A 24,136-nucleotide genomic window follows, 5' to 3' on the forward strand; every position below is an offset into this window, starting at 1 on the left:
GAAATGAGACGGCAAACCGTTTTTTTAACATGCACCTACTTGTAAGAGATTCTCAGGTGATAGATTCCTTACATACTAATGCTTAACGCTGTGTTAGGCACACATTATTGAAACTCAAAACAGCGCAAATACAGGGACCGACGAAGCGAAAAACTAGAGGGATGATTCAGTGCTCTAGTTTGTCGCTTCTTCCGTTTCCATCTTTGCGCTGTTTTTAGATGGCCTACAGTGTCATTCAATTGAAAGACTAGCCATATCGGCAGAATTTTACAAAGTTTCACTGACCACGTCGACTTGCGTTTTTTTCAAAGCTTTTGATAGCATTTGACAGCTGACGTGAATCGCAGTTGGTTCACAACTAAAAAGTCTAACGAAAGGTTTTTGTTAGGGAAGTAGAAACATTTACAGGAAAAGTTACCTTTGGGATTGAATTCCTACCTTTGGTGGCGAGAGAGCTGCTTTTAAGAGTGGCGACTACACGGACCCAAACGCCGTACATGCTCTGCAGCCGTTTTATGTGATTTTTTCTATGCTAACAATATCAGGGCTAACCTAGACCTCCAGTGTCGACTTCCAAAACTTTTGAGGGCTGCTCGTGCTTGCCGTCAACAGCGATGACTCGGAACTCATAAACGGCTTTCTCCAGGCCATGGACTACGGTGTTGTCTTCGTATTCTTCTAGCATAGTGGTCTCCCAAGTCTCGTCGCCCTTGCGCCGGTACTGGACGTAAAAGTTGGTGCCCGGGTACCGCTCAGTTGTGGGGAGCCATGTTACCTGCAACATACCATGCACCAAGAATTTGAGGGAGAGCCTTATAAAAAACTTGAGCAAAAAAAGTATCGCAGAAGGAAGCCACTCTGGACCGATTTGAAAAAATAGTGTCAGGAAGTACATCCACTGACCCTTGTCGAGTTGCTTTAAAAAATTGTTGCGAGTTTACTGCGTTTCTAGTGGAAAGCCACGTCTTAGAGCATCAGCCAGAGTTCTCCGAAGAAACTTCCGCTTAGCAGCTAAATCATCATTGCTCGCCAAATGTAAACGTTTGTTCATCGTAACCAAGGGAAATCTGCATTCCATCACATAAACTTTATTCCTCTGGGACGAGAACTTCCGCCTTTATTTTTTTTCGAGGAGAGATAGTGAAACACGGCGGCTTAGACCACTCCACATCTTCTTGCGTCAGGTATTCACTCCCTGTTGAAGGGAACCCGGGACTGCGAAGCAGACGTTTCTCGACGTCTTCCTGGCTGATAGAAGCGTGTTTGATAGTGCATTGAGTGTCTACTTTTGTGCCGAAGAGCAGATTTTCAGGTATGGCATCCTGCTTAGAGTGACAGAACCTGATAAATTTCGAAGATGTTCCGAAGTGCACAAGGCGGCACTCCCGTGTTTCTTCGTTAGTATACAACACTGTCTTTTCCATCATTGGCAACATCTTCTACCAGGGACAAAGGCTTTGTTCCACTGAAGATTCAACGAGCCCCTTCACTAACAAACACTCTTTAAATCGCTTACGTCAGCACTTAACAAACTTCTTGTCCTTATTGTTGTCCTCCCTGTTGTCCTCCCTGTAAAAATTGTTGTCCTCCCTGTAAAGCCACGGAGACCCTTAAGCAAAAAGGCAGCTCAAAAACCAGTACTTTTCATGCTTAGGTATTCTAAGACAACACTCTCCCAAAATAAGTCGCTCGGTGTGTTTCTGATACATACCCGCAGAAGAAATGACCTGAAGCGCTTCATTCCTGCTTAGTAGGGATACTTATAAAGGACTCTATTATTAAGTAGCCCTTGTCCTATTGATTAGGTGTCTCGAAGGCAACCATACGTAGAGGTGTACGACCTGAGATCAGCCACAGGGACATCTTACACATTCACTTTTTCAAATGCGGAATTTGTGCCACATATTGTTACCGGGTAACACAACGGGTGAGATAAATGAAAGCGCTGACTTCGTCTATTAGGCTGCGTTTCGACTTTGCTTTAGATGGTCACGTTCCTACGCAGTAGGTCGCTCACCATGTTCACTTGGCCAAACTTATTTTGTACCAGCAGGACTTGCCGCTAAAGCATACTTGGTTAACCTGATAAATGCATTGAAATTATTATCTCCTAACAGACAATGCTGTACCTACAGGTGCTCTTGATGGCGTTATGTTATGGAAAATCACGAGCACTACACATGTGAGTTACACTACACCCGGATACAACACCACAATGTGAGAAGGTGGCCTTATCAAGTTGAACATCGTGATATTCAAAGTGACGCAGCGATCGCGCAGAGGTCTGCTCAGTTTACCTATTTTGGAAAAAAAACACTTTGTTATCATTGAATTTGCACGTCTTTACATGTACTATTTGGGCGTGTGTATATGAAGCAATATTTCCTGTGAACAGCATACTAGCTGTACAGTTGCTAACCAGGAGAATACCTTGGCTGCCAAATGAGAACTTTTAAAGATACTTTCGTATAGGCCCCCACAGAGTTGCGAAATGTTATCAGGCCAGAATTACGACATGCGGCTGCTACCAGCAATACCAGTATTGAAATAAGACACCTGCGGTGTGCGCGATGCATAATCGCTCGGTTTGTTTAATTTCAAGCTATTATGAGCACACAGCAAGCATTTGGAAGATGAAATCAAACTTCTCAAGCATTTAGTTACACCGCCAAGGGAAACGTTTAGGTTTACTTCTAAAGTACGCTATCATTCCCCTTTACCTATATTGCTTGTGTAAACTTTCACGCATTTGAAGCCTCTCCAAGGTACGCTATCCCCTCCCCCTTTACATATATTGCTTGTGTAAACTTTCGTACATTTCAAGCCTATTTGAATATTGCCACCAAATAAGACCTTTTTTGGTGCATGCGACACCAGCACTTTGCATTATTAATTTTTATCCCGCGGTAATAGGAGAAAATCGCCTTTCAAATTAGCTAGTGTCATCTCCTCATTACAATATGTTTACATCAGCGTTAGCCACTTCAGGTCCCGTGTAAACAGGTTCATCAAGTTCTGCACTCAGCGCAAAGTGCGTATTTAATGTTCGCGATTTCCTTTTTGTTGTACTATGTTGTAATTTAACGCCCAAAACCTCACTATTGTGGGATTACACTCCGTACTTCTGTAGTTGTTTACCCCGCTGAAAATTGTGCTTTTTACCTGCACAGTTTTCTCGTCCGCGGGTTTGCTTCTGGGTATGTTTTTTATTTTATTTCTTTCAGTACTCTAATATGACTGATCCTCAATCATTGCATGAACTCTGCTGACGAACTGGGTGCGTATTGTATGTGTCCTTTTTCGTTTTTATATATTATGCCACTTACATTTTTCTCAAACTTGTAGTCCCAGCCCTGCCCGGGCCCTGAAACTACAAAACTATAAAATGCATAACTACAAAAATCACGACGATATACTTATATGTAGAAGTTTAGGAACAGTGAATAAATACCTTTTATTGTCCTAACTGCGGTGTAGTTTTTTATCGTTTTTTTGTTTTTTTTGTCATGGACATCTGGCTCCCGTCCCCTCAATACTGCTGCAATAACTACAAGCACAAGAAAGCCCAAGCCAACGCGCTGGTGCCAGATAAAATGCAATGATACCCGCGACCAAATCTAGCGCTTAGCGACCAATGTCAGAGTCACTTTCAGAGCCAAAAGTATAGACACTGTCATTCGCTGCAGCCGGAATTCGTATTTCTCGTAATAAATTTAAAATCTGTACTTTGAAAATAGATCGATTAAATACGTAATAATAGTGATGTTCATGCCACCTTGTTCAACGCATCGAATATAAGAAAAATTTTACCAACACCTTTGGTCCACGGAAGATTAGAAGCGCTCTAAATAATTCTACGTTGTTGTGAATTCCCGAAATTATGAGGAAGCCTCCATTGTACTGCTACGACAAACTCAAACATTGTAAAAAATGCATGCACTGAGACTACTTATAGGCTATTAGGCAAGTGGATGCTGAGGATTTGAAATTGAATTCGCACTATGAAGGTTCGTCTAACGTGTGCCGAGGTACTAAATTCGCGGGTGTTCCGTTGGTGTCTTGTGGTTGTTTTCCATGTCTTGTCGACACATAGAGAAAAACACCCGCAGTGACCATGAATCCAAACCATTGCAGTCTGGTGTACAGCAGCATGTTACCATGGTACCACAGTGGAAAATTCTCCCTAGCGTCGTTATGGTGCGACACTACAATATTATCCTCTGGGGCACCAAAAAAAAAAGACCTGTTATGAGTGGCTTCCCTGTAAACCATATAAAACTGAACATTCTTTGACATATTCTCCTCAAGCAGTTGTTTTCGGCAAATAATCCCGGCGGCCACACACCTAAACTCCTTCCTTGTCGCCGTCTGGCTGGTGGACCCAAGAGAAGTCTGGTACGTCTGGCAATCGCTCCGACAGGTAGCCTGTGCTGGTGTTCAGGATGTAAGGCTCACCTAAACCGTTTTTAGTGCTTGCGTGGATAGCAATATTGTAAGTGGTGCGCGGTTTGAGGCCTATCAATTTGGCGCGGAATATACGTCTTCCGCCCACTGGTACTGCCCGCTCCATGGCTGGTCCAAACTGTGTACCGCGAAATTCACTGTACTGGATGAAGTAGCCCGTCAGCACGCCATTTGGCTCCGCAGGCTCCTTCCAGGCGAGATAGAGAGCCGTCGATCCTAAAGGGATTGCTTCAAGCGAGTCAACCGGACCAGGGGTACCTTCCGCCGTCAGGTATTCGAGAACATCTGAGGACGGCCCATTGTACTTGTCATTGAATACGCGCAAGCGGACGAGATTCCGCGAGAAAGGTCGGAAGAGAGACACCATCGCTGTTGTGGCGTCGGTAGGGACAACTAATTCCCGCCGCATACCCTCACCCTCTTCTGAAGTCCACGTCTCAATATTGTAGCCCCGAAAGTGACCGCGCACGGTCTCCGGATCCACAGGGCTCCATGAGAATTCGGCTGAACGTGTGTCCACAACTTGTACCAGCATGAAGTCGTCGGGGGCGGTGAGCGGCACATCTTCGCCCGAGTAGCCTACTACCTTTGCAGCCGAACTGTTCGCCTTCCCCTTGCGATTGCGTGCCTCGACCTTGATGCGGAACGGTTTGTACGTTGGCTGGTCGATCAGGACTAGCCTATCTTGCTTCCAGTCCTCGATATGTTTATATTTCCATGGAGCCTTGCTAAGGTCATCGCGCTTCCAAAGCACCTTGTAGAAGAATCCAGGCGCGTTGTGTTCGGCAGGCGGCATGGGAGTCCAGCTGATGACCAGGTTGTCAGGGTGTTCCCCACGTCCCATGACGTGGTCGGGGTTCTTGTCTGGAACGTCCTCAGGTGTAACGCACATCACGGATGTTTCGGAAGGCTTCGAGAAGCCAGCGTCATTGCGTGCCAGCACTCGAAATCTGTAGCTGCCCCAGGGACTCATCGGCACTTGAAACTTCGTGTCGGTTGCCGGGACGTTCACAAACGTGTCTTCCCAGTCTTCCAAGTTGAACCCGGCGTTGTGCTGGATTCTGCAGGATAGGATGGAAGCCTGTAATTCTCCTGTAGGAATCCACTCGAGAAGCGCGACACGGTTGTCGCAATGCACCTGCAGCAGGTAGTGCGGGCTCGGAACGTCTGCAGCAGAAAAAGTAGAGGCTCAATGCCACACTTTGGGATAAATATCCCATTTTACGCAGCAACTTGATTGCTATGACATAGCGTGAAGAAAGGTGTGGTTATACTTGGGGTCGATAAAACAAGTACCTAAAGATATAGCGTATCTGCGAATGATATAGGGTGCACTTTGCCAGAAATCAGTTCAAGTGCCTAAGCCCGCAGTTCCCGCTACTATGTCAGACCCGACACACTGATTCTGTAGTGGCAGGTACTGGTAAAAAAAAAGGCGCTACGGCCTCCCCTCCTACCGTTCCTCTACTCGCCCCTCTGTTGATTTTTATGGCGCTTCCTCTGACACAACCCCTTGGCGAGATGCTCGCGACTGTCGCATCTAGAACTTATTTCAGATCGTTACACAAGTATACGAGTACACCAAAGCACTCCTTAAACTGTAGCCATGCCCGCAACCACGATCCTCCTATTGGCGAATGGCTAACTTCATATCATTTCATTCATCGTAGTAAACTTTTTGTCTTTTTCATCTTCACTCCACATACCCGCATTCTCATCGCCAATCAGAGTACATTTAGCGGGGTGCACTTTGCTACTCGTTTACGACTATTGCTTTTGTTGGCGAGATAAAATGACTACTGTGGCCCCAGTACACGTCTCAAAGACAAGTTGCTAGCCAAAATTCCCCAATGCATTCAATAGGTCAACTATAACCCTTTCCTTCCCGTCCTGTTTCTCTCTCTTTTACAACGACTCGGTATAAACCGTGTTGGCATCGACAGGCAAGAAGATCATTGAGCCAGAAACTGTTGGGCTACCCGGTTAGTTGTTACTTCTGTAAGTAGAATGCACACGTTTCGCACGTAGTCCGCAGAACACGCCTACTTCAGGCGTCTCTAGTCCATGGCCACGACACATTCAGTGGGTTTATGTTTATTCAAACGTATTATGTCAGCTGCGCTGGTCTTTGATATGCGTGGGAGGCTCGAAATGCGATGGGCCTTTGTTCAAATCCCTTCAAGACGCAAATTCTGTCAAATTTATTTTCAACACAACTGCCCGGTTTTTATGTTTTGAGCCTTCGATCTCCAGCCTACCGAGATAACATGATGAAATCTTCAAACAGCGCCACACTGAACAATGCAAGAAAGTACAACAGGACGAGCGCTACTCTCAACTAAAATTAAACTAGGAAAAGCAAAGAAAATTATCCTTCCACTGACCGGACCAGACACCCTTTATAGAAGACTTAGGCTCTGCCCAACTAAAAACAAACACACCTACTACAAAGTGTGCGACTGGCTAGCTGCGTGCATAGGGAATCTCTTTCGCGTGTAACCAAACAGAAGCCTTCCCAATTGTTACCTCTCCAGCTTACGTGGAACGATTCGGCTATTTACCTAGTCATTCGGTGCGCATGCCTAAAAACAATGTTTGTGTCACAGGAAATCTTCCGGCACCCACATCGGCACCGACACAGCTGCAATGCGGCCAGGGGTGCGACAAAATCGCTCCTTTCTAGGGCAATTCATGCTCTTTAGGGTGAACCTTGGCGACATTGCCGGTTTTCCAACGTATTCCTTACCACAAGAAAGCGGAAGCACTTAAACACACCCAACATTGGCCGCGACAAACCTTATGTCATCTTTGATATTGCAGACATTCTTTCCGCGGTAATAGTCACCACAATTTTCAACCTAAAAGCACAACCTGGCAACTTTCTTTCCAGCAGACAAAGGGGAACCTTCACAACGCCCCTCGAACCCACATTTTTCAACTCTTGGGACAATTCGTGCAGATAGGGGTTTAATTCTAGCCTCTTATTCCTACTTCCCAATAACGCAGGCCTATCAACGTAATAATTTCCTGTTTTCATTTCTCTAATCATTTTTTTCAACAACTGACCTGAGAACATAGCTTGGGGCCCCGACATATTGCCGGCGACCCTTTTGACCATCAGAAGAGTGATTCGAGCCATGTACGTATGAGCTGTCCAAAGCCGGTTTACTAACCCTTGTTCTGAGGGCAATTTATGAAACAATGAATAAAAAACCAAAAAGAAGAAATGATGTTGATAGGCCGGAATTACTGGACGGTAGCAATAATGGGCTAGAATTTATCCCCTATCTGCACAAAGTTTCCCATGAGTCAAAAATAGGTTGCTTCGAGTTACAATGTTGCGGTGCTTCTTTCTCCAAGAAACAAGGTTACGAGGGTGTGTTTTTTGGTTTAGAAGTAAAATTAAGGTTAGCTCGCTCCGCGCGCACCGCCGAAGGAAAAATGAAAAAAAAAAAAAATAGCGAAATTTTAAGTTAAAGTAAACAAAAGCCGCCTAGCAGCGTCCCGCATCACCTGAGACGCAGCTAATTGACAGAGAAAATACAATATCTTGGTCAAAATTGGGCCCGAGTAAGAAAAAACATAATTAAAAACTTCAAACATCCACTGTCAAGCCGCTGCTTAGCGCCTCGTAACGAAGACCCCAGACGGCTCCACGCGAATGTGCCCAAAGACTAACACTGCCAACCCACTAGTGCCACTACGGTGCGCCACGCCATTCGCCAAAAAAGGGTTGCGTTGGGATCGGAGGAAAGTGTGTTGTGATTGGTGAAGAGTTGGGCATTCGATTTGACAGGGGTTTCAAAAGAAATTCATTTACAGTTTCACTGGGTTGGCCAGGCTTTCAATGTACTCCTGTTCCCGTATTGGGGAGGGGACGGTTTTTTCGTGGGTCGCTTGGATGCGGGGGTGCGGGAGCCCTAAATTTAAATGCAACCTTAAAAGGTGGCGTCCCCTCTGGCACCGTTCGTTAAATTGTTTTGATGAAGACCGGCGACTGATCCGTATCGTTGCGTAGCGGTCGTGTCGAGGACCAACTAGTGACGTCATTACACCAGTCACATACTTAGTTCTCGTGAATGGCGCCTGTACTGACGTAAGGCAATCCGGTGAGTTCCTGAAATGTACCCGGTCGCCTGCAAGTTTCGTTAATTGGTTTGGGATGTTGAAAGTTTCCCTGCAACGCTTTTCTTTGCGGTACTTGTCAGACTTCAGGTCTGTTGTTCGTGTCATGCAGAGATAGACGCCAAGAGAATAATAAAGACCCGTGAAGAAATAAAAGAGATATTCCATTTTTAAATTTTAAAATATAACCACATTGAAGGTTGCTCTCTCTTCTCTCTATCTCTCTCTCTCTCTCTCTCTGTATCGAAAACCGGGGGACTGCTGCTCTCTTCCCACTCTCCCCGATGCTGACGCATCGCGGGATGAATGAGGGCAGTGAAACACTCCGCATTCAGGATGTCTTTTTAGCGAGTTTTAGCTGACCGTTTGCAGGGTCCGCTCCGCACCGATAGCAAGCGGGAGCGCTATTGCGCATGTGTGACGTGCTTGGCGGCTAACGGCATTGGCTCTGGTTGCGCCGAGCGGGCCGCCGGTACCGGAGCGGATCGTACAAAACGGTCATCTAAACCTTTCTATCGTCAAGGTTATAAGACCTGAGAAGCATCTCTTTGCGCTTCTTGACGGTGTAATTTGGCGGCTTCGCGACAACCGTGCCGATAAAGCGCCGACAACTATACTCCGCTTCATACATCAAGTGCAACGCTGTCAAAGCTTCCGCTCTTGTTTGCGCTGTGTGCTTCCGCGACCAAAAGTAGTGGGTTGCTTGCGGTGAGCCAGAAAGAATAAATGCTTCGCCGGCAGCTTAAAGCATAAATATTTATCATCAGCTTGACAAAAAAACGTCCGTGTTGCCGAAAAACGGTGTAAATATTCGAGTTTGTATTTTATGTTTGTCGCTTTCGTGTCAGGTTTTCGCTCTCCGCGCAACCTTGAATGCCGTTTTTTGTTTACTCTTTGAGGCAGCGTTGAAAAATTGGCGTCAAGCTCTCGGGCTTCGACCACGCCTCGTGTACGCATTTTTTCGAGGGTTTGCACAACAAAGTCGCCAAAGAACGCCAAGCAAGTAATTGCAAATGTGTACGCCCCTACCAGGATGCGTTTCCCGGCGAAATGTGTGCAGGAAGTACTGAGTGTTGTCAGCGAGTACACCGGAGTATCTTCCCGTACCATGACGAAATTGAAGGCGGAGTATCTGCGTGGGAATTTTGTGTCTCCAAAGAAAAGACCTCCCGATGTGACGATATAAACCAGGTGAACCGTCAAGCATGGCAGCTTCAGAGTCCATGTCATTAGTCTGAAAGTGCAGAGCATGTACGCCAAGAGGGAGATCCCGACACTGGACAGTGTGCGAAAGGCTGTCAACGAAGACGACGACTTGCCGAACTTCACGAAAACCACCTTGTAGAGGTTAATGAAGGACATGGGCTTCACGTATGATAAGAGAATACGGAAGCTTGGTATCATTGTCTGGCGCCGCAGGTACCTTCGGGCGATCAAGGAATTCCGAAGACAGGGCAGGGGGGAATCCTTGAACTTCCCAGGAATGTGTGACCTGTCAGTGGCGGCTTTGTTCACGAGGGTCAACTGGCAGAGCTGGAGCGTGGACACCTTTCTATTCAGCCTGCTCGCGCTGCTTCATGGCGAGCCGATTCCCCGAGAAGGCTTTGTTACAGCGACAAAGCAAACTGTGTTTCCTCGTCGTGTGGTTTTGTTTGTGGGGTTTAATGTCACCATGTCATCCGTGCTATGAAAGACAGTACATTGTATTGCTGTCCTATTCGGTCCTGAAGTGTATACAGCCGGAACAGTTATAGAACTTCTGCAAAAACTGGGTGGAAGAAAGGAACGAAAGGAAGAAGTCGGAACCTACCAGGAAATCGACCAAAGGTGCTCTCCTATAAATAAAGTTTGTTTTTTAAACCGCGAAAGTCAGCCTCCTCTTGCAATATTTGTGTATGTAACACAATCCGTATTGCCTCTGCATGCATTTATGTATGGCAGCAAATCCCCAACTCATGAGCAAGTACTGTTTTTTGTCAAAGCATTTCCTTAACACAAAACGGGCGATATCAAGGTTCCGTATGTAAAAACAATTGACCTATCCATGATTATCTTCGGAATAAGAGCCTAGCCCAAAGAGCTCTCTTTTCCATCACAAAAGAAAATATAACTCTTGTTTCTGGGGTGAAACATTGTAGTGAAGAAATAAATAAATCACACACAAGAATTCACAAAAATGTTGCATATATTCGGACTGGAAAGTGGCGAATAACAAATTTAAAATATGTATTACGCGTTTCTGGGATAGAAATCAGTATTCTAAGGTACAGAAATCTGTTTTCTGGCCTTTCCCATGAATATCAAATGATACGTTATTCGCACCAAGTGCTTCTGGCTACTCCACAGTGCAGTGCCAAAGTCGGTTTCAAACTGTTTTGGTAAAAACTGAACCCCTTCTCTGTTGGCGGTCCGGTATAATCAGGGCAACGGCGAAAACGAAAGTGTAACGTTAGCACCTGTTGGTAATCCAGCCTGGTTGGAGCAGCTGTGCTAACTAATCAATCAATTAACGTGTTTTTCTTGCACAAAGGTCCCGCTAGAATCAAGGAGTTAAACTGACAATGCTGCAGAATCGCGACAAAATCTCCATTACTGGTCAAACATCGGTGCGAGCTTGTTTCGGCCCGCACAAATGAGCACGGTATGCATCCAATGAACCCATACGTGCCGTTCATTTCCGCATGCGCGTAGTGTTTAAGTTACTGGGAACGAAATAAGATGTAGAATCGAACTCGCAGAAGATGTGATACAAAAAAAAAGGAAATGTAGGAACGCGGTTTCGAACCCACGTTCTCCAAAGTTCAGCGTCTTTTCTCCAGAGCGACGCGCTAGACCCCACGGCTACAAAACCGCGCGGAGCGATACACCTTCTTTCTTTGCGGACTACTTGTGTAGCCTTCACAGCGTTGCACTTGATGTATGAAACGGAGTATAGATAGCGGAGACTGCCGAAGTCCCCTGCCCGTCGTTGTGTTGAAGTGTGTCGCCTCGAGCGCTGCCTGTAGGGGCGCCACTGAAATCTCCCTAGCGGCCCGTTTCAAAAGTAGTCGCGGGAGGCTCCGACCGGATCACCACTGACGCCGCTGCTTTTCCGACACGTTCACCACTGAGATTTACCGTTTGTGTGCATTAGAAACACGTGTTTATGTGGAGCAGTCAAATTGTTCGCAAGTGTGGTGTAATGTTTTTGATGTGATCTTAGTGTAGTATGTTCGTCCGTATAAGCGCCGGGCGTGTGTCACAGGCTGGCGTCACGAAACCGCCATATGCGTGGAGCTGATTGTAATTCCACTGCCGTGACATTTGCAAACAGCATCTCCGTAAGCAGTGTTTGTTCAGATGGTCATGCTCCGGCTATAAACTACGATCTAAATCGGTTTTGTGTGCGTACGTCATCTAGCGGAGAACGCATACCTGATAGCGACAGTTAAGGTTCATACCTCAGATATTGATCACTACCCTTACAGGCCAATGTTGCATAAATTTAACGAACATTCTACGAAATAAGTACCACGGATAATGCAAAACTCTACGCGGGAGTCAGCACACGACAACAAAATTAATGCTGGGTCGTCTTATCGCGAGGTCAGCGCTCCCAATCGATCATCTGCTACATACGTATATATCCCGCGATCAAGGCGGATTCGGGCTTATAGAGTAATCCGCGTCCGCGACTAAACGCTTCTTCGAAACAGCGTCATATGACACAGAGAGCCTGCAGAATGCAGCACAAACTGAAATCAGAGTGCCTTCTGAGATACCACACCCTGCCAACAATACCGTTTATCGCTTGTAGACTTAGTCACTGTAAACTACTTCAAAAATGCGTTCCCCAGTGATCCGATGCTCGTTGAAGTCGAAAAACAAAACGAGAAAGTGGACGCGCAGCTTGTATGCGTAATTACGAGAAAGTTCGTTTCTTGATTTCACTCCGGATTTGTGCACAATGATAGTTATGTGCATCCCCCCTCCTCCCCGATGTCTTGCGAAATATCAGTGCATTTCGAATCTACGTGGTTTGGTGTGTACTAGCTTTCTTAGGTTTCGACAAACGGCTTTAGCATTTCTGAAGCTGCACTGCGTTTTTCTCATTCCCGTAGGGGCTGTTCTGTAGCATTTCTTTTTCCGTGGTTTTAGTTTTTCGTGGTCTTTAATGTAAGGCGCGAGTGCATGGGCACATATTTAACGAAACACAGACTTGGAATGTACTTAATATTCTCGCGTGCTTATACTTCCGTAAATGGCAAAATATTGCCCAATACCTGACAACTCAGGTATGGTGCAATTACATCCCCAAAACATGTTTTTCTGCTACGCATACATTCGAAACAAAGCCGCATTCGTTTTTCGCTTCGCAAAACAAAACCAACCGCTCACTGTGTTGGTACCAAGTCTAAATAAGACGACAATACAATTCACTTGTACATGACGTAGTCCGAGGTGACTGCGGTGATTTGCACTGCTGTCGCCGAAGCCAGTAAGAGCGGCCTAAAAGGGCGCAGAACTGCGTCCCCGTATAGCTTTTGTTGGCCTTCGAGCAGTCTACAAAGACGCAGCTGTTTTATGAAGTTCCCTAAGCGTGCTATTTGCGCACAGACATCACCATAGCAAGTTGTTTAGGGCTCGGAAAGGCAAAAAGAAGCCAAAGGGAACCAAAACACTACATGAGCCACGCTGCGCTCCTCCCGTGAGCGCCGCTGACAATCGGCGGCAGGCAGCACAGCGATCGCGAAGCTCAATGCCTGTACTCGGGTACAAGTTATGAACGGCAACAGAAGTTGCCGCCGTGCCTTATCACCGCAACCAGATGTAACTCCGCGCTGCGCAAACAGGGCGTTACCGGGAGTATCTTGAACATGGAACGAGCCGTTTCCGTGATTTTTTGGTCTTAATATGCCTTTCAACGGCTGCAACAACGACAAACAAAATACGTGAGAAGAGGCCGACGAATTCATAGCAATCTTCTTTCAAAATGCGCGTGCCTGGAGACATCCGGGTCTGGTTCCCGCGTTGCGTCGTCACATCCGGAGGCTTCGGGTTTGACCTAGTCAGTGCCGCATTCTTGTATTTGTATACGTAAGTATTGAATAACGTTCTCTTCATTCTTTTCGTGTCTTTATTCGAACGACACGAAGAGCTGATGTAGGGCCGGAAAAGTACCTGTAAAACAAGCGTTGCGCAGGTCCACTATAGGGCTGAAGCTATACCTGCGCTATGAGGAGTGGCGTATTGAATTGGGCTCCGGAATGATATTGACCACCTGGGCATCGCGAACGCGGACACAAACCTCAATGTAGGGGCCTGCGTTTTTGTTCGCCGCATTCACCGGAAAATTTTCCGTCACGGCCAGGATTGAACCCGCGTCATTGGGGTCAGCAGCACAAAGCCTTAGGCACTGAGCCACCGGGGCGTGTCTCACCTGCTCGTTTGCTGGGTTCCTTTTTCCGTAAAGTGTTATTGAGACTTATGAGGCAGATGGGAGGTGGTGTAAAGCACGTGTTTTCCTAGCTGGCACTTCACTACAGAACGCATAAACGCAAGAAACATGTCCGAACACTTGCAAGACAATGGTCCTCCAGTGGGCCTTGTAAGTCTTCGGTCGCTCGGACCTGGACTTGCAAACCCACCTGGTCACAAGGGCTGCCACCGTCGCCACCAGGCTTCAACCGGCGGCCACCACGTACCGCTGACGACAGGACTCAATAAAAGTGTTTCTCTCTCTCTCTCTCACTGGCGTTTACAGCCAATTGGTAGGGGGTATAACTCAGCGCCTACCAGTTTCCACGCGATTTTCCAGCACTCAGCACCGTGCTCTGCTCTGCTGCCTTGGAGCCATTGTAGCGCCGAGGGCACGAGCGATTATTAGAAAATGCGCCCGTTTGGGTCTTCGTATTGTGTAAGAGCCACGCTTAGTCGAGTAATTTTTCCCGGGTCATTCTTTAACACTGCCTTTTATTGTAAGCATGGAAATCAGCATAAATATTCAAAGCTGCGTTGTTGAATATTATTTTTGCAATATTCACGTATTTTGGGCTTGTTTTTGATGCCGACTTTCTCGCCTGTTCGGCTTGCATGACCGTACAAAAATGTCCCAATGTCTCAAACAGCTCTTTGAAGTACAGTTTACGCGGTTTTATTTTGCTAAGAACGTGTTTGGCATGTTGGTTATACACGGTGAAAAATGTTTACAGCACTGAACAACACGGACGGAAGGAAGAACGAAATATTACGACCGCTGTTTCCAGCACAGCACAAGATTTATTAATGCTAGAGTTTTCTCTCGTTTGCGTTTGGCCAGTGGGCGTTTAGTCAAACGCATCCAAGTAGGTGATGCAAGTGCAATAATAGTTTGTAGGCACTGCGATCTCCGTGAAATGAAGTCATATGCAGTAAACATTCTTGATCAAACTCTTTGGGACAGGAAACTGGCTTTCTTACAAGCGATAATAAAGTTCAAAGGGATTGATCCCTTTTTCAATATACGTACATTGCAGTATATTGAATTACTTGATTCGAAGTATCTCGCGGTCTCCACATGAATGTATATTGCAGTGGGGACTATGAATTACTTCGCATATAGCGAGAGTTCTAATGCAACAATTTCGTTGTAGCGATCGTTATCTGCAGGTGTTTTACCACCTTCCCCGTAACTAATCAACAATTTCTTGTACTTGAAACGTGGGTTCTCCTGTGCTACGTTACCTGGTGTCTCAGTGGTTAAGGCGTTGCGCACTTCAGCACAAGAACGTGAATTTGGTCCCGAGCTCGGTGGCTGCTTGTGTAATGGAGGCCAAAGGCAAAAACGCGCATGTGTCGAGATTTGAGCGAAGAAAAAGTTGCCCAGGGGTTCGAATTTAACCCGGAGCCCTTCTATACAGCCTACCTCTTAGCCCGGCTGTTCCATTGGACTGTTAAACCTCACAAAATGTTAAAAAATGGGGGTCCTCTCGCTGTATTGCAAACGTTCGACAGCTATTACTTCATCAGGAAGTGTGTTTTATTTCGGTGAATTTTTAGGTCCCCTGAATAGGCCAGAGCGGCAAGTGTACCGGTCGTAACCTCCGCCCTGCCCAACAGCTTTAGCAGGGTGAGGGCTGCTTCTAGGCAGGTGCAGCGGGAAATGAAAATGCTTCCGCATCGCGAGAATCACAGCCTACATCATCCGTTGCAGTTCACTTGCTCATTATTGACGCTTTGTTCTCTCACTGACGATACGATTCGCGACAGCTCCTCCAAAAAGTAGTTCCCGTGACAAACCTTTCACGATGAGTGTGGCGTCCGCGGTGTCGGTGTCTAGCTGGGTACGTGCCACGCAGGTGTATATCCCGGCGTCATGTGCGAATGTCCGCGTCACGACTAGGGTGTTGTCAGTTTGTACCACAAGGCGTGGATTGATATCGAGATCTAGGAGCTCGCCGTTGACGAGCCATTCGATACTCAGGCTCCGCTGTGGGTCAGTCTCGCCGCCACACCGAAACATTGCTGTCTTTCCCAGAGTTACCTGCAAAAGGAACGAGACGGTGGACCCCCACAACTGCCACAACGGGCACACGGAATGCCCATGGACCCTATTTTTAACTTCACGTAAATGTCCCAGCAGGCACTGTTAACGCCATATGGGGATATTAAAGAAGTCATTCAGGCTTCAATAGATTTAGTTCGCATATACTCCGTCTCCATTGTCAGTACACATGATTTATCACACAACGTATGCATTCCCCACTACTATCAAGCAGTCGTCTGCTCATATATACGTACGACACTACATTCCAGTTAACTTTCGTCCACATTACAGTACAAAGCGCAGTATAATTCTCATTATCCAAGAATAATATCTCAGATTTGAGGTTGCTTGGTCCCTCCACAAAGTCTACAATTACTTCAAAGACCGAAGAAAGGGAAGTTTGCTGAAGCGGCATAATAAATTCTTCCTGATGGTACTATATGAAAGGTGTAGTTGGTAGTGAAATGCGGTTTGAATTCATATTATAGTAGCTATTAAGTGTGGATGACGGTTACCACTACCTTCAAAAGTATTCATATATAACATGCATTGTTACAACGCAATATCATGCTCGCTGTATTCCAGAGCAATGAAGTCATAAAGCTGGCAATCAATGGGGATATAATGAAAAATAAAACATGAATAAGAATATCTAAGCTAGGCTAATCATAACCAGCAGCCTGTTTGTGGCCACTGCGTGAAGTGTCGGCAAAACCCGGTTCTAGGTGTAATGCCGTTATCCCGTTACAATTTGGTGCGGCGAATGGCGGCAACCCGAACACTTGAAGGATGTATCCCACGCGTCATTCAAAATGTGTGAAGACGTAATCTATACGTTTTTATGCTGCCGGTTATGTTGAACATAAAGAGCTCAATGCCAAGGTGTCTGTCATAAGTGGAGCTCCCTTGTGTAAAAGGGACGAAGCTACGGCGAGAAAGAGAGAAGGCGTTGCAAATTGAAATAGCCGAGGTTGTTTTGGCGCAGAGGAATTTTATAATACTTATTTGAAGATCAGGAAATGTTTTCTCCCTGCCATCTTTTATCAGACCTGTCGGCTGTCACCACGTGCTTCGCGGCGGTCAAGAAGGCCTTCACCGTCCCTTTCGTTTACTCCGTGAACGAGTTGTACGAGTGTACTGGCTTCCACCGGCGGAAAGAGGAACCGGGTGGGACTACTGATACTTTTTGAACCACACTTTGTACGATGGTAAAGCGCGCTAACTATGAATCACCTGCTGTTGAAGATAGGCTCGTTCGCGATAGCCTCGTCGTTGAGTATTTTTACCGCAAGCTTTCTGATCAGCTTTGCCGGAGCCCAAGTTAACGTTGGAAGAGGCCTTGGCTCCAGTGCTTCAGTGCGAAGACGCAGATAATGAGTGCTAAGTTCGTGGCTCACAAGATTTGCCTTGGCTTGGTGTTACCGCTACACCAGTAAAGACAGAGAAGGTAGCGTCGAGCGATAGGCCTGCCCGTCTTTGGTCGTTCGGTGGGTGTACATCGCTTCAGCGGGCGGAGTGCCCCATTTGCCGTTCCATCTGCAAATTTGGCTAGAAGAGTCGCCGCTTCGAAGTGGTGTGCATGACCAAAAAAGAGAAGGCGGAAAGCAAAAACCGGAACCTTCGGCCGGCACTGCAGAGCTTCCCGGTGCCGAAGTCTCAGTAGCCCGAGTGTATTTCTTGGCATCCCTGCCAAGCTTCAGACTGTCGAGGGCGAGCTGAACGAGCCAGGCGATAACGTCCTACCAGTTCTGGGCACATACAATGCTACTTTGACGTGGCATGGTAAGTCCGCCAAGCATCAGCTGTATGTTCGGGCAGTGGATAGAATTCCTCTGCTTGGCTTCCTGGCCATTCAAGCACTGGGCGTCTGCAATTTTCAGACCACGTTTAAGAGGCTTGAGATCCCTGTGGTCAGCTGTGCCTTGACTTTCCTATTTTTCAGGGACGTGGAACTTTTCCCGTTTCCTAAACTATCCGCCTGAAACCAGACACGACTCCGCTCTTGTTAGCGTAGTCAGACGCCCACCACTCGTACTTTTGGATCAGATAAATACGGAGCTGGACAAGCGGGAACCGGATGGTGTAATTGTTCGTGTTGGAATGGTCGTGGTCTTCAAGGCTTCGGTTGGCTGTATGCTTTGCGTGGATCTAACCCCTCTCATCAAGATGGTTATCTGGGAGCGCCATATGTTCCTTATAGTTGAGCAATGCCTCGGTTTCCTAGGGTGGGACACAAGTGGATGCGACGTTGGGCTTTCACCAGGCCAAGCTGTCGCCTGAATCAGATGAATACACCATGTTCGAAACCCCTTTTGTTCGTTACTGTTTCGTCTGACTACAATTTCGGATTGCGACAGTTCAGGAGTACTTCCAGCGACAAATTTTCTGGATGCTGGAAGGCCAAGCGAGCAAGCGAGGGTGGTGAACATGACTGACGATTTCTCGTCTTCGGCAAGACACGCGGCGAGGAGAACCGTAACCTGCAAGAAGTTCTTACTCGGCTGGAGGACGCAGAGATCACGCTCAATCGCGATAAGTGCACCTTCGCAGCGAGCAGCGTCAAGTTTCTCAGTGTCATCTTAAGTACACGGGGCATCTCTCCTGATCCAAACATGGTAGTGGCCATAAAACACTTGCCAGCCCCGAATGCCTTCTCAGGTGTTCATCGCCTTCTGAGCCTCGTCAACGACATCGAATGCTTATTGCCTGCTGTATGGGAAACCCCTACACCGATACGAGCATTGCTTCGTAAAAAGTATGAGTGAACGTGGGGCCATGCTCAACAATCTTCCTTTTCCAAGCTGAAAGAAATACTTTGGTCTGACCTATGCGTGGCCCGGTACAACACGGCATACAAAACTACAGTGTCAGCGGATGTTAGTTCCGTCGGTCTTCGTGCCGTCTTGCCACAAAAACAGCCTTCCAGTGACCGTCCACCAGTTGCTTTGCTTTGTGGTCGCTCACACCAACAAAAAGTCGTTCAATTGAATTAAGAAGGAGGCTTTAGGCTGTGCTTTGTTTTGAGGAGTATGTCTATGATTTAAACTTATTCATTTGAACAGATCATCAGCTACTCCTAACGCTGTTGAGGACCATGGATGTCGACTTGCTGCCTGCTCGGATTCAACAGTTCCGGCTCAACCTTACGCATTTTACGAACCAGATTACCTACGTATTAGTCAAGCTTGTAACCACGGCGGACACTCTCACGTGCTCCACTGAATGGTCCTCCGCCACATCACGCTGACTATGTTGAGCTCTGTGTTGGAGAGCTTCCTTCCTTCTTCCCAGACCTCATCTGCTCGCGGAAAGACGAGCTGCGCTATGCCCAAGCCCATGATGGTGAGTGCAATCTTCGGCTCGATTACTGCATCAACAGCTGCCTTCTGCAGTCAGAGCTGCTGCTTCATGTCGGGAAGTGCTGGCAGTATCGGGGAGATCTCTGCATGTGCTGTGGGCTACTTCTGAAAAGAGTCTGCATTGTAAGGCCGTCATCTCTTCAATGTTCTATGCTTGGTCTCATTTACGGTGGTCACCAAGGTATCAACCGATGCAAAGCCATTGCTCAGGAGTCGGTGGGGAGGGGCGAATGAACAGCCACATCGAGACACTGGTCTTTAGGTGTGCCAAATGTGCGAAAACCTGCGTTGAATTCGCCGAACCAATGATTCCAAGTGCTCACTCGGGGAGGTTCGACTAGACAGGTTCCAACTGAAAAGCCAAGGTTATATTTTACCGGTTGACTACAGGTCGCGCTTCCCTGACGTAATCAGATTGCCGTCGAACACACCACCGGCTATCATTGCAGCCATCAAGACCGTGTTTTTCGCCATGGCATCCCAAGGATGGCCCGATGCGACAACGGGCCACAATCGACAACGGGCCAGAATCGTCCAAGCAGGCAATCAGGCAGATATTTTTTCTTTCACTTTTCCGACAGTGACTGCGGTGCCACTCTCTTCCTCATACGTACAAGCGTCTAGCCGAGTAGGGGTTAAACTCGCCCTTTAGGGCACCGGCTATGCGGGTTGATGTGAACTCATCGAAAGTCTGTGAACAATGTGCACGTGAAGATTGTGTCCTACCGCTTGAATTTTTTCTAATTGTTCGGATTTATTTTTCCTGTGTTCACGGCCATCGATCCTTTTCCCTTAGTTTTTGCGATTCGACCTTCTGGACGACCGAGGCTTTTCGTAAGCCAATTCTTTTGTGCTTCGCCCCGGTAACTACCTTTTCGCTCTATGCAGCAACCTGGGGGTCTGGGACCTCCCCGTCGCTAATAGAATTATTTTCTGTTACAGAGCACTGCTCTCGAGGCGGGACACACTTCCGTCCTGTTTTACCGACATCCTTTATGTCGAGCTTAAGAGATGCTCCAACAGAGAAGTTCGATGTCGGCGCATGTGATTTTCCAGAGGTTTCGGACCGAATGAAGCACTCTTTCACGTTTTGTGCTTACGAAACGTTGATGTGGATGGTTGGCTTCTAACGCTCCTTTTGAAGGCAGCAGATTGATTTTGATTGATTGTAGGGCTTAACGCGCCGACGCAACGCAGGCGATGAGGCGCGCCGTAGTGGAGGGCTCCGGATTAATTTTGACCACCGGGGGATCTTTAACGTGCGCCGAAATTTCGCACACACGGGCGTTTTTGCTTTTCGCCTCCATCAGAAAAGCGGCCGCCGCGGCCGGGAATCGAACCCGCGACATCGTGCTCAGCAGCGCAACGCCCTAGCCACTGAGCCACCGCGGCGGGTGAAGGCAGCAGAATCTGGTCGGCGAAAGAGGTCGGTGGTGAGCAACCTATGACCCCATCATAGGCTTCCGTATAATCCTCTGAATTAAGGGCATTCCTTTGCGTTGACTCAAGCTTCGCGAGTCGTAGCCGCAGCTGAAAAGTTTCTTTTTCATTTCCCATGCGCGCTCAAACATGCTCATCGCACAACTTCTCTATTGCCGCACGCCCTTTCTCCATTTCGGCCATCTTTGTGAGCAATTTTAGCTCTAACGCTTTCTCTTCCCGCCAGTACCTCTGCTCCTCAAGCACACACTGTTCAAGATCTCTGCCGCTTAGGCCTAAACGCTCCCCCAATTCAAAGAGCTCTGCCGTGTCGTGTCGGTTTTTAAGCGCACACACAACTAACTAGTCTCGTCCTGTCGCGGAGTCCCATTATTGTCAGGTTCGGGGGCAATAATAAATACAAGAGAGAAACTTTTGTAACGAGGCTATGTTTGTATAATCCGAAACACAAATAAAAATCACGGGAAGAGAGAGCGACACTAACGAATAATAGGGGCCAATAGAAAGCTAGAGAACAAGGCAGAAACTGGCGATAATGCGGCAGGGCAAACGGGCAAGAGTGCAACAAACGGGAAACAGTCGATATCCGGGAGTGCAGGGCGAAGACAAAATAATAATTTGCTGCGGTAACGGTGTTCGTCTACCTCACGTCGCAGATGTGCAGTAGGGCTGTTACGTTTTTTAAACGTCCAGGTGAAGTTTCGTGGCCGCGGTGGTCAAGCGCACTCCCAGCTCCCGTTTCCAAGTGTCGAACGCACCTCTCTTGGGGCGTCGCGTTCTTTTACCAATGCACAGCGGGACGTCTTGTTCGCAGAGATGTCCTCGATGCTGCAGTTGTGGAGGACCATTCGGGGCAGGGAACGAGACCGGTCGCCGACCGCCGCGCATCGCGCTCACGCTCCGCACTTCTCAGTCCCTCTTTTTTCTTGGCTTTTCTTCACGGCATCACTTCTGCCACCGGCCGCTGTCGCTAGAAGCTCCCGATTGGCCGGCGGATGACGCGATCTCGTGCTGTGGTTGCGAGCGCTCGGCGCTGTTGCGGGTGTCGATGACCTTCGCGCCGCGTGCCTTGCGTCTTTGTTTTCGTCTTCTTTCGGCGTGTATTGTTGTCATGGCCTATTCTGTCATACGATTTGTTCGCATGACAAGAGTGATCCGGCAGCCCAGACGACTGGACCTGTGAGTGTGCGGCGAAGTGTAGTGAAGTGTTGTGCATGCAGTGGGGTCCATTTTTAAACAAGGGGGGATGCAGTGTATGCTCGTACCGACAGATGGCATCACGACGACCATTGATGTAGCGTGTAGTACCGAGAGGGAGCACCACTGCGACAATAAATCACGTATATATTCCAGCAGAAACAATGCATTGGTGTCACTTTCCCGTACATGGCGTCGCGTGTTCGGGGTGGGTGGAACGCGTGTTTCTGGGGCGCACCCCTGCTGCAGAAACCAGACAGCATGTCATGTTTGAAGCACCTCCACACTCACCACACCTCCCAGGCTCCCACCCGACCCCACCGCATGACACTTCTATCCACATAAAGTTAGTGAAGAAAGTCACGAATACTTAAAAGAAGACACACCCAGGCTGTCTACCGGGTGACACCTACTCAAAGAGCGAAAGACGCGATTTTATTAACATTATGCAAAGGTTCGATATACTCAAGGCGTCACACGACTGTGATGCAATAGAACCACATCGTATTGATTGGCGCCCACGTGCAACAACAATACCTGAGTTCCCTTGTGTAATGCGGAACTGCACATGCTTCGCCATTACTACATATGCCTTACTTATCAAAAGCAACTCTTTACGGACTAGAACGCCGATCTCCAATAATTACGCGCTAAACGAAATTTCCCTGGGGAAATTGGCCGCTATGCATTACTAAATTGCAACTATCAACCAGTTTGGTACGGGGCTGAAAAACCCTGAATTTTGTATTCCCGACGAATAGCCCTAGGCGATACCAGCCTAATGTCCTTGTCATATCTCGTTCCCCTTACACTGTGCTACAAGCCGATGTTTTTGGACAACCTCAATTAGTCAACTATGTAAAGGTCGGACGTGAGGAACACGAATAATCACTGTATACGAGGCAAAAAAATATGAACATTCGTGTACTTACCCCCGCATAACATGCACATCTCGTTTCGATAACAAGCTTTATTACTGAAAAGACATTGCAAGCATACTTCAAGTTCGATGTCAGGAGCTGTGACGCGCATGGTTTTTCTCGAGGTGGTTGCGCGTTTTCTGCGTCGTGTTGTGGGGATCATGTAATTGCAGTTCTTAAACTTGAACACCGCCTTACTCAGAACAGTTAGTTTTTTCTCCCTAAACGTATTCAGTGAAGGTGGCGGCCTTCTAAGCGCAAAGACAAATCGGCCAAAATTTACCCTAATTCTCGTTCTAGTGGAGCCAGGAAATTTCACATACGCTTGCTGCCAGAAGTGTTCCAAAATCGTTAGCCATTACAGTAGGATCTAAAATTGGACAAAAGGAAAAGTTCAAACCCATTCTGCATCGCGAAGGGGGAACCACCCTAGCTGTACTCTCTGGACAAGTACGTACGGTCAACATTGCTTTGTTGTCGCTCTTATCTTCATTGGTAGGAGCTCTCTTGCCTGCAGACACATCTGCAGATAATGTCAACTGGATGCATGTAGTCGGATGGGTGGTCATTTAGGACAGATTGGTTTGTCATCGGAGTATCCGCCTTCATTTTACAGGTTCCTCATCGACCCGAGCCGCAAGTTGCAAAGTAATTCTAATAATTTATGCGATAATTTTTCTGCAAAATTTTGTGCAAATTTTCTGCCAACAGTGAGTGCAAAACAGACTCGCTAACTAGAAGTAGTGAAGAAAGTTTCCTAATTTACCCACAGGCGTAAAATAAAATTCTCGCCATTCACCTGCAAGTCCTCTGGCGGTGATGTGATCCGCGTTCTTCGCTGCACCTGCAGTCTGGTGAAGGCTGACGCCATACTGTACCTGGCGCAGGCGAGGCAGGCGTACTCGCCCTCGTCTGTGAACTGGAGGTCCGAAATATGCAAGTCACCGGAGTCCAGCACCTCATGACGGCCTCCGCCCAGATCTCGGCCATCCTTGGTCCAAATGACACGTGGACGAGGAGCCCCAAGCGCACGGCAGCGAAGCGTCAAGCGGGACCCCATCACAGCTATTGTCACGTTCTCTGGCGCCTCGGCGATGGTTGGCGAAGCAGCTGCAGTCGAGCACTGG

The 24,136-nt window shown here is 47.5% G+C and overlaps 1 protein-coding gene across 1 annotated transcript in view; it reads right to left on the reverse strand.

The window, feature by feature from the left end:
- Positions 1-647: 647 nt before the first annotated feature.
- LOC144159810 (uncharacterized) overlaps positions 648-24,136 on the reverse strand; it is a 79,134-nt gene continuing 55,645 nt past the window's right edge. Inside the window, exons 10-13 of the mRNA XM_077691492.1 lie at positions 23,809-24,119; positions 15,847-16,090; positions 4,346-5,631; positions 648-775 (exon numbers count right to left, since the gene is read on the reverse strand). Coding sequence (XP_077547618.1) covers positions 4,346-5,631; positions 15,847-16,090; positions 23,809-24,119 — 1,841 coding nt within the window. The 3' untranslated portion in view covers positions 648-775. The remainder of the gene's footprint in view (positions 776-4,345; positions 5,632-15,846; positions 16,091-23,808; positions 24,120-24,136) is intronic.

Source organism: Haemaphysalis longicornis, unplaced genomic scaffold (assembly GCF_048455015.1).
Source record: "Haemaphysalis longicornis isolate Haplotype H1 unplaced genomic scaffold, Haemaphysalis longicornis Haplotype H1 scaffold_10, whole genome shotgun sequence".
In the NCBI taxonomy this organism is placed as follows: Eukaryota; Metazoa; Arthropoda; class Arachnida; order Ixodida; family Ixodidae; genus Haemaphysalis; species Haemaphysalis longicornis.